At 56.9% G+C, this 16447-nt stretch overlaps 1 protein-coding gene across 1 annotated transcript in view; it reads right to left on the bottom strand.

The window, feature by feature from the left end:
- Window positions 1-4865: 4865 nt before the first annotated feature.
- CHST8 (carbohydrate sulfotransferase 8) overlaps window positions 4866-16447 on the bottom strand; it is a 90250-nt gene continuing 78668 nt past the window's right edge. Inside the window, exons 3-4 of the mRNA XM_055238121.2 lie at window positions 6917-6954; window positions 4866-6418 (exon numbers count right to left, since the gene is read on the bottom strand). Of these exons, the coding sequence (XP_055094096.1) occupies window positions 5312-6418; window positions 6917-6954 (1145 nt within the window). The 3' untranslated portion in view covers window positions 4866-5311. The remainder of the gene's footprint in view (window positions 6419-6916; window positions 6955-16447) is intronic.

The raw sequence follows: 16447 nt of genomic DNA, 5'->3' as shown, positions 1-16447 counted from the left end.
GTGACCCCCGACACCTGCACCCCCGACACACTCGGGGTCCCAGTCCCGTGGTCTCCTCTTTAAACACCTCACGCACGCACCTGCACTTCTCCACGCTCAGCACTCTCTGTCCACTTGACTCAGGCTGGCATACCCAGGTGGCGCGGCAGGATCGCCCAGGCCCGTGACAGGAAGTGGCTCTCTCTGCCCTCTGCCCCTGCCCCCTGCCCCCCTTCCCTAGCTTCCAGAGCTCTTGGCACCTCCAGCTGCTTCCGTGCCCCTCCTTTCCTGAGGCCGGCCCAGGGTGAAGGAGAGGCAGGAGGATAGTCCCCTAGTAGCCCCGGCCCAGCCCAGACCCCAGGTCCCCCTCTGCTGCCATCTCCCAACAGAGCCTCTTGTGCGAAGCGTGCCCTGGGCAGTGAGAAGGACCAACGAGCAGCCAGGCCAGGGCGGTGGGAAGAACCCAGCTCAGGGCTCCCACGCCCCCTCCCCGAGCCTGGGCAGGGCATGGGGCTAACACACAGTCCTCTCCCCACACCCTGCTCCCCGGGGCACCTGCCTATTCCTCATCCAGGAGTCATGGTACCCATCAGCTGGGGGGCCCTGGATGTAGAGGCAGTTTTACTTGAGCCCAGACTACCCCACCCCCAACTTTCACCTTTGCCCATTTCTGGATCCCATGGTTCAACACAGCCTCTTGTGCCCAGCTCTGGGTCCCCTGGGCTTGTAGAGGGAGTGGAGGAGTGAGGGATGCCAGCAGGACGTTCGCTGGGTTGGCCACGGGTGCTCCCTGAAGAGGAAGGGGCCGAGAGGAGATAGCGGCAGTGAGGTGAGGCCACCTCCAGGCCTCAGAACCATGGATTCCACAGGCTCCTGTCCCCTGCCGAGCGGCTCAGCCCTGAGGATGAAACTGGCAAACCCTGCCTGAGAGTAGGGGGAGGTGATGGGGGACCCTCTGTCCACTGCCTGCCTGACTTGGTCCTGGGCTCCTTGGACAGGCCCTGTACGGGCCACCAAATCCCATGGAGACAGCAGGAAGGAGGGGGAGCTGGGGGAGGCCAGAACTGCCCGAGTTTCCCACCTGACCATCTGTGTGGACCTTGAATCGTATCTCCCCAGGAGACACAAGGCCTTTGGGGCTCCCAGGCCCCAGGACAGACCCTAGGCTTTGGGACGTCTGTTCTCGTCACCACTCAGAGAGTGGGGCTCCCATCCGGGAGGTCTCAGCCACTCAAGGGCAGAGGCCTGGCAGGGACTTCCCTGGGGCTGCCCCGAGGGGCATACAGGGGGACCAAGCTGGGGAGGGCCCTGGGGCTTGGGCTGTTTTTCTCCCAACTCGATGGGCCTCCTTAGCCCCTGGGAGCTGCCAGCGGCCCTCTCTAGGGTCTCCTATCAGAGGGCCCCTTCCAGGTAACATCCACAAAACGGCCAGCGGATGGGCAGGGAGAGACGAGGAACAGGTGCACAAGATGGTCCTGGAGACGGGCAGGACTCAGACTGCACACAGCCCACACCCGGCACGGACATGGGCCCACACACGATGCACACCTCTCACTCCAGAAACACACACACAGACACGCTCCCATCCACCCCATAGCACAGGCTGGAAACACACAGACACACACATGCTCACACCCACCCCACAGCACGGGCCAGACACCTCCCTCCCCTCCCCACACACCCACATACTCACACCAATTTACCCCACAGCACAGGCCAGACACCCACACAGACACACACCCACGCAGACACACAGACTCACATTACGTGTATGCTCACACCCATCCACATAGTACAGGCCAAACATACACACACTCACACAGTACAGGCCAGACACACACAGACACACACATACAGACATACACCCACCCACCCCACAGCACAGGCCAGACATACACACAGAGACACACACAGACACAAACACACATATGCTCACACCCACCCCACAGCACAGGCCAGAGACACACACACAGGTTCATACCCACCCACCCTACAGCACAGGGCAGAAATATACACACACACAGACATAGACACAGACACACACACACACACACACGCTCACCCTCATATCCACCCACCCCACAGCACAGGCCAGAGACACACACACACGTTCACACCCACCCATGCTACAGCACAGGGCAGAAACACACACACACACAGACATAGACACAGACACACACACACACGCTCATACCCACCCACCCCACAGCACAGGCCAGACACACACACCCACATGCTCACACCCGTTTATCCCACAGCACAGGCCAGACATTCACACAAACACACCCACCTACATGATCCATATGCTCACACCCACCCACAGTACAGGCCAAACACACACACTCACAAACACAGAGTATAGACCAGACACACACATAGACCATACGCGCTCACATCCACCCACCCCACAGCACAGGCCAGACACCCACACAGACGCCCAGACACACACACAGACACATGCACACACGCACATACACATACTTCCCTACCACTGCACTGAGTCCGCTCTTCCTGAGCCCTGTGAGGTTTGGAGCTGGGGTTGGGGGTTGGAGCTGGGGTGGTCTCCAGGCTGGGCCTCTGGCCTTCAGTTGGAGGTCACTCTCAGGGCCGTCAAGTGGTGATCATGGTCACTGCCTGCACCTGTCTTCTGTCACCACCACCTGCAACAAAAGCCCCCCACTGACGGATGTGTTGTGTGTCCACGTCTGTCCAGCTTGAGCCGGCGTGTCTCTGAGAGATGATACAAGTGCACACGCCTTTTCCCCCCACACACACATGCAGATGCACACACGCGCTCACCCAGGGGAGGGGCAGTGCCGTCCTCACTGTCTCCAAGCCGCTCCCAGATGCTGTCTCAGCAGAGAGTCCAGGCGTTCCCTGCTGAGCAGATGCCATAGGGGCACTGCCTCTGGCTTCACCAAATGCACCCATGACCAGGGACACTTTCATGCACACGAACGTGGTCTCACGTTTTAGCACTGGGACCCAGGGCACCTCTTTCTAGATCGTCCTCAGCCAGGCACTTCCCTGTCTCCTCTCACATGGACCCTGGTCCTGGCTAAGGTGCATGGCAGCTGCTCTGGCTTTCTGGGCCCCTCAGCATCTGCCGTCTCAGCTTCCATGGGTCCCAAGAGTTCCCCAGGCCCTGACCACAGCCTCTTCCCTGCCCCTCTGGGTCACTTCTGTCAGATGGTCCAAGCCGCTTCCAGCTGGAACCCGAGGGAGGTCTCCCTGCTTCTCAGATCTCCTGGATGGATGTTACCGCGAAGGGGCAGGAGGAAGGCTCAGTGCCTTGTTCCTCTTTGCAAGGTTCCAGGGTCCAAGGTGGAGGCAGAAAAGGAGATGGAGCAGCTCAGGTTGATGTGAGCCTGGGGAGATTCCAGAAGCACCTCCAACTAGTAACACAGGAGCGCCTCCAACTGAGGATCAGCAGCTCCTCCACCTGTGGATCCAGCAGTTCCTCCACCTGGCAATCAGTATTTCCTCCACCTGGGGATCAGCAGTTCCTCCACCTGTGGATCCAGCAGTTCCTCCACCTGGCAATCAGTATTTCCTCCACCTGGGGATCAGCAGTTCCTCCACCTGGCGATCAGTATTTCCTCCACCTGGGGATCAGCAGTTCCTCCACCTGGGGATCCAGTCGTTCCTCCATCTGGGGATCCAGTCGTTCCTCCATCTGGGGATCCAGGAGTTCCTCCATCTGGGGATCCAGTCGTTCCTCCACCTGGGGATCTAGTCGTTCCTCCACCTGGTGATCCAGGAGTTCCTCCACCTGGCAATCAGTATTTCCTCCACCTGGGGATCTAGGAGTTCCTCCACCTGTGGATCCAGCAGTCCCTCTACCTGTGGATCCAGTCATTCCTCCACCTGGGGATCCAGCAGTTCCTCCACCTGGGGATCTGGCAGTTCCTCCACCTGGGAATCAGCAGGGCCTCCACCTGGGGGTCCACCCAGGGATCCAGTGGCACCTCCACGTGGAGAATCAGCAGCATCTCCCCTAGCAAGTGGGGACAGATGGAGGGCAGCCTCCTGAGAGGGCCCACAGAGCAACCCACAGAACGACCCAGGAGGGCATGCAGAGGCTCCTGCAGACAGGCTGACAGAGGGCAGAGACTCGAGAGTCAGGCAGCCCTTCCCATCACAAACAAAACCCAAATGCAGCCGCACTCATGCCCACAGTCAACACTCCAACAAACATCTCCCAGACCTTCCCAGAACTACCATGGCTGCTGACACTTCTGGAGCCCTCTCTGGTGTGAACACGTATGCTTTTGGAGAAATTTCCTCTATGGCTTCTCCTCTCCTCCTCCAGAGCTTGTGCATCCTGATAGCCCTGAGGTGGTTTTGTCAGGTGAGTGGGGCCAGGGATCAGGGTGAGTGTCTGCAGATGACAGCCTCAGGCCAGAGTCCTGCTTGGCTCAGAGGTGCAGAAAGCCAGGGACAGCCTTGCTTCCTACTGGGAGCACCACACCTGCTGAGATGCATGCTCCGTGCCCCCTGGCCTCGGCCTCAGCCCTAATTGGCAGCTTGCCTGGAGAGCTGGCCACTGCTCTGGCAGTCCCCAGAGGCCCCTGCAAGGTGGACTGATAAGACACCGCAGGAGGCCCCCATAGGAACAGGCCTATCTTTTCCTTTCAGGATTAATGTGCCAGGACTGAGACGGAAGCACCCCAGTTGACTGGGACCTAGCCTCAGACACCTGTAGGCCCTAGCTGAGAGCCACTGGGTCCTCTGTGCTCTCCTCCCATGAGGCTGCTCCTGAACTGGACTTCTCTGCAGTGGGGCCTGCAGCACCTGGCTCAAGCTGCCTGGGGAAGGCAGAAGGAGTCCCAGAAAGCCCAGTCCAGGGTCCACGTGCTCCCACGCCACCACAGAGTACACACCGCTGCTCTGGAAACCATGTGCTTTATTTGGAACCTTAATCCAAGGGAACCTCCTCCCTGGCTTGTAGAAAAGCTGCAAACCACGTGGTTTGGTCCAAGGCAATGGCTAAGGGAGTGCGGGACATCCCTTACTGCTGGGGCCCCCGTCCTCTGGGCCTCAGACTTCCCTGCTCATCAAAACTGTTGGCTGAGCTCCCGGGGTGTCTGCCCAGTTCTCAGCCTCTCCCTCAGCCAAGGAATGAGGAAACAGGTACAGGCCAGGGGCTGGGGTCCCCATCCAAGGCTGGGCGCCTCTGCCCCCCACCTAGGGCCTGCTGCCTCCCACAGCGATGGCTCCTCACGTCCTCAGAGCCCTGTTGCTCCCGGGATGAGGAGCCAGGGACAGGAGGATGCCCGGGAGCACAGGTGAGTGACCGGGGCAGGGCGGCCCCAGCCAGCTGCAGCGCCCCTCAGTACAGATCTGCAAAGGGCTTGGAGTAGTTGAACATCAGGTAATCCATGTAGTAGAAGTCGTAGGTGCGCTGCCGTTGCAGGGCCGAGAGTTGGGCGAAGTACTGGTGGGCGATCCTCGCCGTGGTCCGTGCCTCCTGCGAGTGCCGGTCCTTGAACCGGGGGAAGGTCAGGTTCCGCGGCGCGCGGATGAGGCTCAGGAAGAAGTTGGCATCGTCCTCCATGCTCTCGAACTTGCCTACGAAATCGTAGTCAATGAGGCAGGGGCTGCAGAGCCGGCTGACATGGTCCCAGTGAATGTCCATCCCCACGGGCCGGTGCACGTCCAGCAGGTACTGGACGAACTCGGGAAAACGCACCCCAGAGCCCGTCCGCAGGGCCTCCCGAGAGGCATTGGCGCGGTACCGGGCCAGGATGGCCTTGCCGAAGACCGGGTGATAGTAGCTGTTGGGGTGCTCGAACTTGTCGCGGAAGGCGGACACTAGCCTCTCGAAGGGCTCGCGGACAAAGAGCATCTTGGTGTAGGTGCTGAGACGGTGCAAGATACCCTGGCGGTCGAAGGTGTCCAGGCGCTTGAGGGCGCTGCCATAGTGGACGGTGTTGTGCTGGATGTCGGCAGTGGACGAGGCCAGGCCGGCCAGCACCATGAGCACCCGCTTCCAGTTGGAGCAGCCGGCCTTGGGCACCTCGCAGTAGAGCACGCGGTGGCGGTCCTCCACGAAGATACGGGACACGTGGCGGGGCGTGACTGCCCGGCGGCTGCTGCTCGCCCGGTACTTGGCGCAGGCCTCCTGCATCATCCGCTTGCGCTCCTGCTGGCTCCGGTGCAGGCTGACCCAGCGGCCATCCAGCATCCCGGGTCCTGGCCGGATGAAGGGCGCGCCCGAGCTGTTGGCCGGGATGGTCGCAGCAGCTGGCATTTTCTTGATGAGCAGACGGCGACGACGCTGGCGGAGCCGCAGACGGGTCCCCCTCTGCAGCGGGGGTTGAGGCTGGTCAGGGGCTGGCTGGTTGCGGCCCCTCGGGGCCCCACTGGACAAGTCCCGAGTGACCCTCTCTGTGGGTGCCTTCAAGTCACCATCCTGAGAGCGGCCTGGTGGGAGGTCCTGGAGCAAGAAGAGAAGTGGTTATCTGAGTGGAAAGGACAGCTGGGCACTGAAGGCCACACAGGTCAGACTCTCACCACGGCTGGGGTTCCTGTCCCTCTCAGGTGATGGGGACACCTGTAGGTGAGAACTCTCCAGTCTGAGCCCTGGCCCAGCACCCAAAGGCCTCCCTTCCGCTGAGGTGCAAGTGTCATTTCGGCCACAAGATGGCGCGGTCCTCCCAGGAACCTGGGCTGGGCGAGGGTGGCGGGAATAGGTGGCCTGCAGGCGGGCTCAGATTTACGGCCTCTATTAGCACCGTGCAAAGAAGCCTTCTAACAAGAAAGGGAAATTCATGGGTCCAGAGCCCTAGGCTTTGTTCCCAAGGCTCCTGGGAAAGGCTGGACACATTTTTCTTTCCAAGAATGGATTCAACGTGAGCTCCTAATTTTCTTCCCAGCCCTCCCCAGTTTCCCAGGGGCTGTGTGCACTGAGATTTATCTGACTCTCGAAACTTACGTGGTGGGGCTGCCTTGGCCTGATGTTGAACTTTATTCCTGAAAAGCAAACAGAGGAGAGGACAGTATTAGCAGCGGATCTGCCACGTGGCTCCCAGGGAACTGCTTATGGGCTGCTGGCTGTGGACATCCAGGCTGGAGGGATCTTGGGGTAGGCTCTAGGCAAAGGCAGCTTAGGGCATGGCTCAGTGCTGGAGCCCCTCCATCCGCTACCCATGCAGAAAATGGGGACGCAGCAAACATGTGGTCCCACTGGCTCGCAGCTGAGGCTCTCTTCTCTGCATCACGCCTGCCTCCTGATGTGACCTACGAGGTCTGGAAAGGCACCCTGCCGAGGTGTACCCACACACCTGCCCTGTGGAGCAGCCAGGACTCTGGCTGGCCACCTCCTCCTGCACCCCACCGTGTCATTAAGTCACAGGGAAAGGACCCTTCAGAAAGCTCGATCCACCCTCTCTCCACACCCCATCAACCACGCCCCAGTTCTGGCCACTATGGATTCTCCATGCTTGGAATATGACATATTCACACCCACACCTTTGCACACACCAGGCCTAGGAATGGAACGTGCTTCTTCTCCTCTTGCTCCAGGAAGTTCCCTAACCTGGGCATTTGCTTTGTGACCTTGGCCTTCTCGGCTGGCTCTGGAGTTCTGGGGTGAGCTGAGCATATCTTGCTCACCCTGGTCTCCCCCAAAGCCCTAAGCAGTGCCCAGGTAGAGGGTAATTGTCCAGCGTTAACTTACTGATGACCTCAGGAAGACAGAGAGAGACCAGTGCATCACTGGCCATGCTCTGGAACATCCCCTCCGCCCACCAAGGAGCCCCATGCCTGGGCTGGACTCACTCAAGAAACAAGCTCTGGTGAGGTGAACCTTTGGCCAGAGCAGAAGATTCTGTGTCATACCTTGTTTGGTCTGGTTTGGGGGAAAGTCCCAGGAGGACAAGGATATTCCCTTTCGGGGGAATCTATTTAGAGCTGGAGCCTCCTTCCCCAGTCCCTACCTGGCCACCGAGGACTCAGGGGCTCTTTCTGTTCCGGTGCCATGTGGGTGGACATTTTTGTCCTGAGGCTCTGCCAAAAGCCATGGTCACCATCAGAGCCAGCTATCCCTTAAGCAGAGAGCTGGATCTTCTGGCTGGCATGCCGGGGCACCGTGCCCGACCACACCTGAGCAAATCCTGGCTGCTGCCTGCGGGAGGGGGGTTCCAGTGTCCCACCACTTTCCTGGCTGTCTCCACGTCCTGGGCAGAGGTCCAGTGGCAGGAGCCCAGCTGGTGAAGGGATATCCAGGTCTTCCCTGAGCCAGAGATTCTGTGGATTTCTCCATGGGGTCCAGTTTTACAGACTCAGCCACTGCCATGCCCCAGATAGTCTAAGGCTGAGGCTGTGCCTGCACATCTCCTTCAGTCATTAGCAGGCCAGGAAGGGGATGCAAGGTCAGCCCTGGGATGGACAGCCTGAATTCCCTGAGCTTGCCCGAAACTTCCTCAAGTCTCAAGAGAGGCAGAAATGCAGGCAGAACTGGGACACATTTCATCTTTCTTCCTCTTGTCCCTTTGGGCTGGGAACAAGGGTATGCTCTCCCCTGGGCAAAGGGCAGAGCGGCCCCATCTTCCTGGGCACTCCCAAGCTTATGTGCACATGTGTGCATGTGGGGGATCTTTGAAACAGGCCTTCTAGACTCTTCCTTGGAGACTGAGGGGAAGCTCCAAGTAGACCTGGCTGCACCACTCAGGGTATGGGGTATAAGCAGCAGGTGCCTGGCCTGCAAGAGGAGTCTTTAGAATCAAACTGCTCACTAACACCCCCCGCCATCCCCAGAGTCTATTTCCCTCCTTGACAGCCACCCCCTCCTCTTCCCCATCCCATCATTACTGCAGCTGTCCCAGCACGAGCCTCCAGAGCTCTTTTCTCTCCCGCAGCTGATGATGACAGCTCCCTTCACTAGAAGGGACCCACCGCACCACTTGGTTTTCCTCTACTCTGCCAGACTTCCTTAATTATTTTCTTCTGGTTATGGCAGCTGGCTCTGCTAAACCACCTCTCCTCCTCGAAATCTCAGATATGGGAAATCACTCTGCTTGTCACTCCTGTCATCTCGTCAAGGTGTGACGGTGCTTATATATTCCTTTTCTGGAGCAAATGAGTCATGCCAGATTTGGCCAAGAGTGGGGCTGAGAAGCCACTTCCAAAAGGGATCCTGCCAGTCGGGGGGAAGATGGAAAGCCACGTGCTTGTTCAGGTTGCAGCCCCTAAGGCCATGACCTCCCACTGGCACTGTCCCCACAGCCTCGGAGGGCAGTGGGCTGTGGTCCTGTTCCATTTTACCTGTGAGGACTGGACAGGGGGACACTGTCTCCTGGACCTCTGGACTCTGAGCCTAAGCTTCTGGGGCTGTCCCACTCTAATGCTCGCTGAGCTAGAGCCCTTGGCATGAACTAGAGGAAAAGTTCCTTCTAGACAAAGCCTGGAGCTGGGCGAGTCTCCTGATTTCCTGTTTACATGTGTCCATAAAGCCAACCTGCCTGCAACTTCCTCCTTTGAAAGGAAAAATTGCCTTGTGGAGAATGAGAGATCAGTAACATCTTAAGTAGAGCCTGGGTTTGCCATAAGCTATTCCCAACCCTTAGACTTATGGCAGCTTATCGGGCAAAGATTAGCCCTATCCCCACAAGCTCACCTTAACATTTTTTAAAATTTACTGCCGGGCACAGTGGCTCATGCCTGTCATCCCAGCACTTGGGAGGCTGAGATGGGCTGATCACTTGAGTCCAGGAGTTCGAGACTAGCCTGGCCAATATAGTGAAACCCCATCTCTACTAAAAATACAAAAAAAAATAGCTGGGTGTGGTGGTGCATGCCTGTTATCCCAGCTACTCAGTAGGCTGAGACATGAAAATTACTTGAACCCAGGAGGCAGAGATTGCAGTGAGCTGAGATCACACCACTGCACTACAGCCTGAGCAACAGAGTAAGACTTTGTCTCAAAAATAAAATAAAATAAAATAAAGAAAAAGAAAAAAATTACATTTATTTTAGAAATAGAGATGGGGTCTTCCTATGTTGCCCAGGCTGGTCTCAAACGCCTGGCCTCAAGCGATCCTCCTGCCTCGGCCTCCCAAAGGGCTGGAATTATAGGTGCGAGCCACCATACCTGGCCACAAGTTCACTTTTGAATAAAGAAGAAACATAATGAAGGAAATCTAAAGGGACCTCCCGTTTGCTATGAGCCTAGCGTCCCTACTAGGAAGAAAGCTGCTCTTCCACGCACCACTCAGATAAAGGCTGAAGCAAAGACCACTGCTGGCTCTGGGCAAGTGAAAATCAGGAGAAACCTTAGGTATCCTGGGGCAGGGGTCTGCACATCCCCAAGTGGGCTGCACGTCAGGACCCTGGACAGCTCAATGAGCGCTCAGGGAAGGGCAGCTAAGGGCTCACGAGGATGAGGAAGGTTTGCCACCAGGGGTCAGTGGTACCAGTGCCGTGGGGGGGACTTATAGGTGGGAAGGAGTTTTGGCCTCAGTATAACCACCTCCAGACCCTCTCAAGCCCCCAAATAAAACGTACAATCTAGATAACATCAGTGGCCTTGCAGAGCAACTCCAGCCACAACCCACCTCCTCTTCCATCCAACACCACCAATGCTGCCATGCACCTTCCCTGCCTCCCCACCTCCACCCCTGTGACAGAATCCACGACCAACCACGCACACCCCACTTTCGGTGTCTTGAGTTACCTCTCTTCTCCTCTCAATATAACGTTCACAGTCTGTAAGGGAGCTCCATCCCCCCTCACAGTAAGAAATAAACAAGCACTTTCTCTTTCTGGACAGATGACATGCGTGGAGTGGCTGGAACACATGCGCTATGATAAGAGCATCGATGAGAATAAACAAGGCGTGAGTTATGGGCACTGCCAAATGTGCTCCATGGTGTGAACTCTTCATTGGCTGAAGTTCTCAGCGTTCAGCTGAAAAGCCTCCTGATAGAGGAGAGGCAGAGGCTGATGAGTGTGTGAGGCCATTTTCTTAGTCATCAGGCCTGGGTTTGGGGCAGAGTCGGGGAGGGGGCTATACCAGCATGTCCAAGGAGAAGGGTCTCTTGCCTGCTCCTCTCTAGACTCACAGGAGGAAGACGTGCAGGGTGCCACACAAAAGCCCCAATCCCTACTGCCCAGGAGCCATGGAGGGTGGTAACTGGGGAGCAGCCTTTTCGTCAGGCCCTGTAGACAGGCAGCACTGACAGGTGAGGACAGGACCCAGGTGTCTCAAATGAGCCCTTGGCCTCCCCCAGCCCCAGGTGGCTCACTCCTGGGAGAGTGACAGCTGCATTGGCTGCTCATGTCCCAGCCCCGAGCCCTGATGGGTGATGATGGGAGGGTCCGCCACTCCCATCACTGCGACTGTCCTTAAGGAGTCAAATCTGCAGAGGGACGGGCATGGGAGAGAACTGGGGAAGGAGGGCAGGAGCGGCCGTGCCATTCCCAGGTCCCTGTCTGTTGTGGAGTTTGAGTCGTGCTTCTTGGTCTTTTGGGATTTCCTGATGCAGCCGTTTGTGTGGCCACGTTTCCATGTGCCCGGGGCTTCTGATGGCTGAGTCTGCTGGTAGGTTGCCCCACACCCATTGGCGCTGTCCACTCCACGTCCACTTCCATTGTCCAACAGGCCAGGGAGCCTCCAGGACTTTTGGCTCTCTTGGCTCAGGCTGGCCCAACTGGGGGCGGGGAGTTCCCTGAAGGCAAGGTCCCGACTGCATCTTGGTCCCCCGCACGTGCAGTACCCTGATTCTGAGCTTCGGCCCCACCTGGACTCCTTACAGCGGCATCTGGTGGGATGAACACTGTTGTCCCGGACAGCCCAGGCTGCCGGCCTCTGCCCTGCTGCTTCCACGCCCCCATTAGGAAGAAGCGGCTCCCAAACCTAGGGTGCACACGAGAAAGGCCTCCGAGCCCTGGGGCAGCCCCACGGCCGGTCACACACCTGACCTCACAGTGCAGTGCTGAGCTACAGATGGCCTGCCCCGAGTGCAGGGTGCTGGCAGGAGAGAAGAGGGGTGGGTTGGGGGAGAGAGGCCCGAGGGAAATGCCAGGCTCTGCTCCATGGGAAGTATGGAGGGCTCTGAATTGGGGGGGGGCGTGCTAGTTAGGGTTATCAGAGAGACAGAGAGCCCACAGGTGATATATATGGAGGCAGGAAAGAGACAGAGAGAAAGAGAGAGGGAAAGGAGAGGTAGAGGGTGAGGAGGGGAGAAGGAGGGAGGGAAGCGAGATAGGGAGAGGAGAGAAGGAGGAAAGGAGAGGAGAAGGAAGGGGAGAGAGAGAGAGGAGAGAGCGAGGGGGGTTGATTTTAAGAAATTGGCTCATGTGATTCTGGGGGCTGGCAATCTAAAATCTGCCAGCAGGCTGGAGACCCAGGGAAGACCTGGTGCCGCAGCTTGCACAGGAAGGCAGTCCGAGACTCCCTCCTACTTGGGGAACTTCACTCTTTTTTCTTCAGGCCTACAACTAATTGGATGAAGCCCACCCACGTTGTGGAAGGTCATTTCCTCTACTCAAAGGCTACACATTTTACAGCAAATCACATCTAAAAAATGCACTCGCGGCTGGGCACGGTGGCTTACACCTGTAATCCCAGCACTTTGGAGGCTAAGGCGGGTGGATCGCGAGACCACAAGAGATCAAGACCATCCTGGCCAACATTGTGAAACCCCATCTCTACGAAAAACACAAAAAGTAGCTGAGCATGGTGGCGCGTGCCTGTAGTCCCAGTTACTCAAAAGTCTGAGGCAGGAGAATCGCTTAAACCCAGGAGGTGGAGGTTGCAGTGAGCCGAGATCGCGCCACTGCACTCTAGCCTGGCAACAGAGTGAGACTCCGTCTCTCTCTCTCTCTCTCTCTCTCTCTCACACACACACACACACACACACACACAAAGACTGGTGTTTGTCTAAACCCTGCGGCACCACGGCTTAGGCACGGTGACGTATATAATTAACCATCACGGGAGGTGCCTTGGTTTGTTCCTGCAGCTGCTGTAACAAAGTATCCCAAACTGGGGGGCTTAAAATGACAAAAACGTGTTCTCTCACAGTTCTGAAGTGTAGATGTCTGAAATGAAGGTGCCGGCAGGGCCACTTTCCTTCCACTGCCTCTTGGGTGGGGGTTGATGCTTCCTCGACTCTTCCAGCTTTCAACAGCCCAGGTGTTCCTTGGCTTGCAACAACAGGAGATCAATCTCTGCTTCATCTTCACACGGCTGCTGCACACGTGTGTCTCTTCTCCTCTTCTTATAAGGACACCGGTCATATTAAAATAGGGCCCACTCAACCAACCCAAATGCCCATCAGTCAACGAGTGGATAAAGAAACATATATATATATATGATGGAATAGTACTCAGCCATAACAAGGAATGAATTAATGGCATTCGCAGCCACCTGGCTGAGACTGGAGACTATTATTCTAAGTGAAATAACTCAGGAATGGAAAACCAAACACTGTATGTTCTCATTCACAAGTGGAAGCTGAGCTATGAGGATGCGAAGGCATAAGAATGATACAGTAGATTTTGGGAACTTTAGGAAAGGGTGGTAAAGGGGTGAGGGATAAAAACTACAAATTGTGTGCAGTGTACACTGCTCCAGTTATGGGTGCATCAAAATCTCACCAATCACCACTAAAGAACTTACCCATGTAACCAAACACAACCTGTTCCCTAGAAACCTATGGAAATAAAATTTTTTTAAAAAGGGCCCACTCTAGTGGCCTCAACTTGATTACATCTGCAAAGACCCTACAAGGTCACAGTTTACAAGCACAGGGAGCTGGGATTGAGCATTTTTTGAGGGTGGGGCGGGCACCCAATTTGACCCAGTACAGACAGGGACTCATGTGATCTCATGGGGCTTTAAGAGTGTTTTTTTGTTTGTTGTTTGAAGAGACGAGGTCTTGCTCAGTCGCCCAGGCTGGAGTGCAGTGGCATAATCCTGGCTCACTGCAGTCTTGAACTCCTGGGCTCAAATGATCCTCCCGCTTTGGCCTCGCAAAGTGCTGGGATTACAGCCATGAGCCACCACGCCCAGCTGGATGTTCTGAAGACAGAGCAGGATAGCCTGAAGGAGGTGAAGAAACAGCTTGTCTGCTGGTTTAGGTTGCCTGCTGATCAGTAGTGAAGGGTTGTTGGTTCTCGGTGTGTTTGGGGCAGGCCTGCGTCGTGTCCATCTGTGTCATTCTGGCACAATGCCCATCAATGCCTGTGGAAAGGCTGGTGCTTTCTGGACTGACAGCTGGCCTTGGACATGAGGAAGGGTATGGGGCTTCCCAGAAGCTGGGCCCAGGGTTCAGGCTGGAGCCTCCCAGCTGGGAAGGGCCCGCGCATCTGGGCAGCAGGTGCCAGCCCCCTAGCTAGATGCAGATGGGGGCAATCCCACTGGGGGAGTCTGTCCACCCCCAGCCCTGCCTGGGCGGCCATGAAGCCTTGCTCTGCCAGCTCCTTTCGCCATCCACAGTACACCAGGCCGGGGCCATCCACAGTACGCCAGGCCAGGGCCTGCTTTGGGACCGGGCCACACCTTCTCTGGCTCCTCTCCCACCGGCTCAGGCTCTGCCCTTGTGAGGTCTCCGCTGGCCCAGGGCTGAGGGGCACATCGTCCCCATGGGCCTCTGACTGCCTCATTGTGAACTGCATCTTCCATCTGGGGCAGGGTGTTCATATGCAAATTAGATGCAAAACTGAAGTTTCAACACATGCAGCAATGAGCGGGCAGCCTGGACTCCTGGGCACAGAGTTTGCCCGGAAAAAAGCCTCACCCAAGGGCCTTCAATTCTCACCTGTGTTCATGGGAAAATCCAACCTCTTACAGTCTCTGCTGGGTCCCCAGGGCACAGCCTGGAGACCAGCCTTTGTCACAGTCACAGCCACCTGCTGCCCTAAGACATGGGACAGGTATGTGGGGCTCCAGGTTGCCGGGCTGCCCCAGCACAGGTGCCAGCTATCCCTGGGCCCTGATGACAACTCTGTGGTCCGAGTGTGGACCTCGAGGGGAGGCGGCACTCAGGCCAGACACGCCGCAGAGCTAAATCGGACTGGTCATGCATTGGCCTCTGTCCTCCGGCTTTGGCCTCTGGGTGGGGGGCTTCTTCCCCTAGGCTCTGAGATGATCAGACTCAGTCACAGTGACCTTTGGCTCAGACCAGAGCAAAGGCTTGCTCCCTCCCTCGGTGGACCATGTGGAGGACCACCCTGGAGGGTCCATGTGGAGTTGTAGTTTTTAGTGCAGGCTTAGCACATCAAAAATTAGAGGACAGGCCAGGTGCGGTGGCTCACACCTGTAATTCCAGCACTTTGGGAGACTGAGGCAGGCAGATCATCTGAGGTCAGGAACCTGGCCAACATAGTGAAACCCTGTCTCTACTAAAAATACAAAAATTAGCCAGGCATGGTGGTGGGCGCCTGTAATCTCAGCTACTCTGGAGGCTGAGGCAGGAGAATCGCTTGAACCTGGGAGGTGGAGGTTGGAGGTTGCAGTGAGCTGAGACTATGCCACTGCACTCCAGCCTGGGTGACAGAGCAAGGCTCCATCTCAAAAAAAAAAAAAAAGAAAACTAAGAGCGCACACACCCACTGCTGTGTGACCTTGGACAAGTGCCTTGACCTTGCTGAACCTGTTTCATTGGTAAAATGGGCTAAAAATTCATTGGCAAAATGTGCCAAACATATGCATCTTGCAAATCCACAAATGTGCACACGAAATGGGGCACGAAGCCGGGCAGAGCCAGAGCCAGAGCCCACTGATTAAAAGCCAGCTGCTCTTGGCATGCTGATCACCCGGTTCCCTTTGCAGGGGCTAAATCTCCTGCAGCCAGCTCCTGCCCCCAGCGCAGCGACGCTGGGGTGCATCTGCAGAGGAGCGGAGCCAGCATCTTCCTGTCTCGGGCCGATGAGCGCCTGACGGCTCTGACCGCACTTATTTTGTTTAGTGATTCTGTTCCCTTGCCTTCATGATTAGGATCCACGATTCAGCTGGGTGGTTCCTGTCAGCTCAGCCTTGGCCATGAATTCCCTTGGAGCTGTCAGAAAGTTGAGCATCAGAGCTGCCTGTCAGTCAGCCAGTCAGCCGGTTAGCCAGTCTACAAGCCCAACAGCTGTCCCGCCTGCGCCACATCTACCCACCTGCCCATCACTGAGTGGGTTGGGAAGGGGAGTCCTGAGCTGGTGCCCTGTCTGTCTACAGGGAGGGATCCTCAGCTCCTGCTTCTCAGCACTCCTCGGTCAGAGCCTGCAGTGACCTCTACAGCGTTCAGGGTGTGCGTGACCCCAGCACACCCGCGCCACCCACTGCATCACCCCTTACACGTGTGCATGTCTCATGGGATCAGGTGTGCATGTCCTATGGTCTGTCACACTAGGCATGCCGAGGAAAGGCACCACAGCACACGTTTGTGCTGCACAGGTGCCTGCTTCCTGTGTGTGTGATGTAGCGTGCCCTGGGTGGGGAGTGTGTGGTTGTGTGCACATCCCTGTGTGGTTTCTA

The sequence above is a fragment of the Symphalangus syndactylus genome, chromosome 13 (assembly GCF_028878055.3).
Source record: "Symphalangus syndactylus isolate Jambi chromosome 13, NHGRI_mSymSyn1-v2.1_pri, whole genome shotgun sequence".
NCBI lineage: Eukaryota > Metazoa > Chordata > Mammalia > Primates > Hylobatidae > Symphalangus > Symphalangus syndactylus.
Note: the sequence above shows the minus strand (reverse complement) of the source record. Positions and strands in the feature narration are given on the sequence as shown.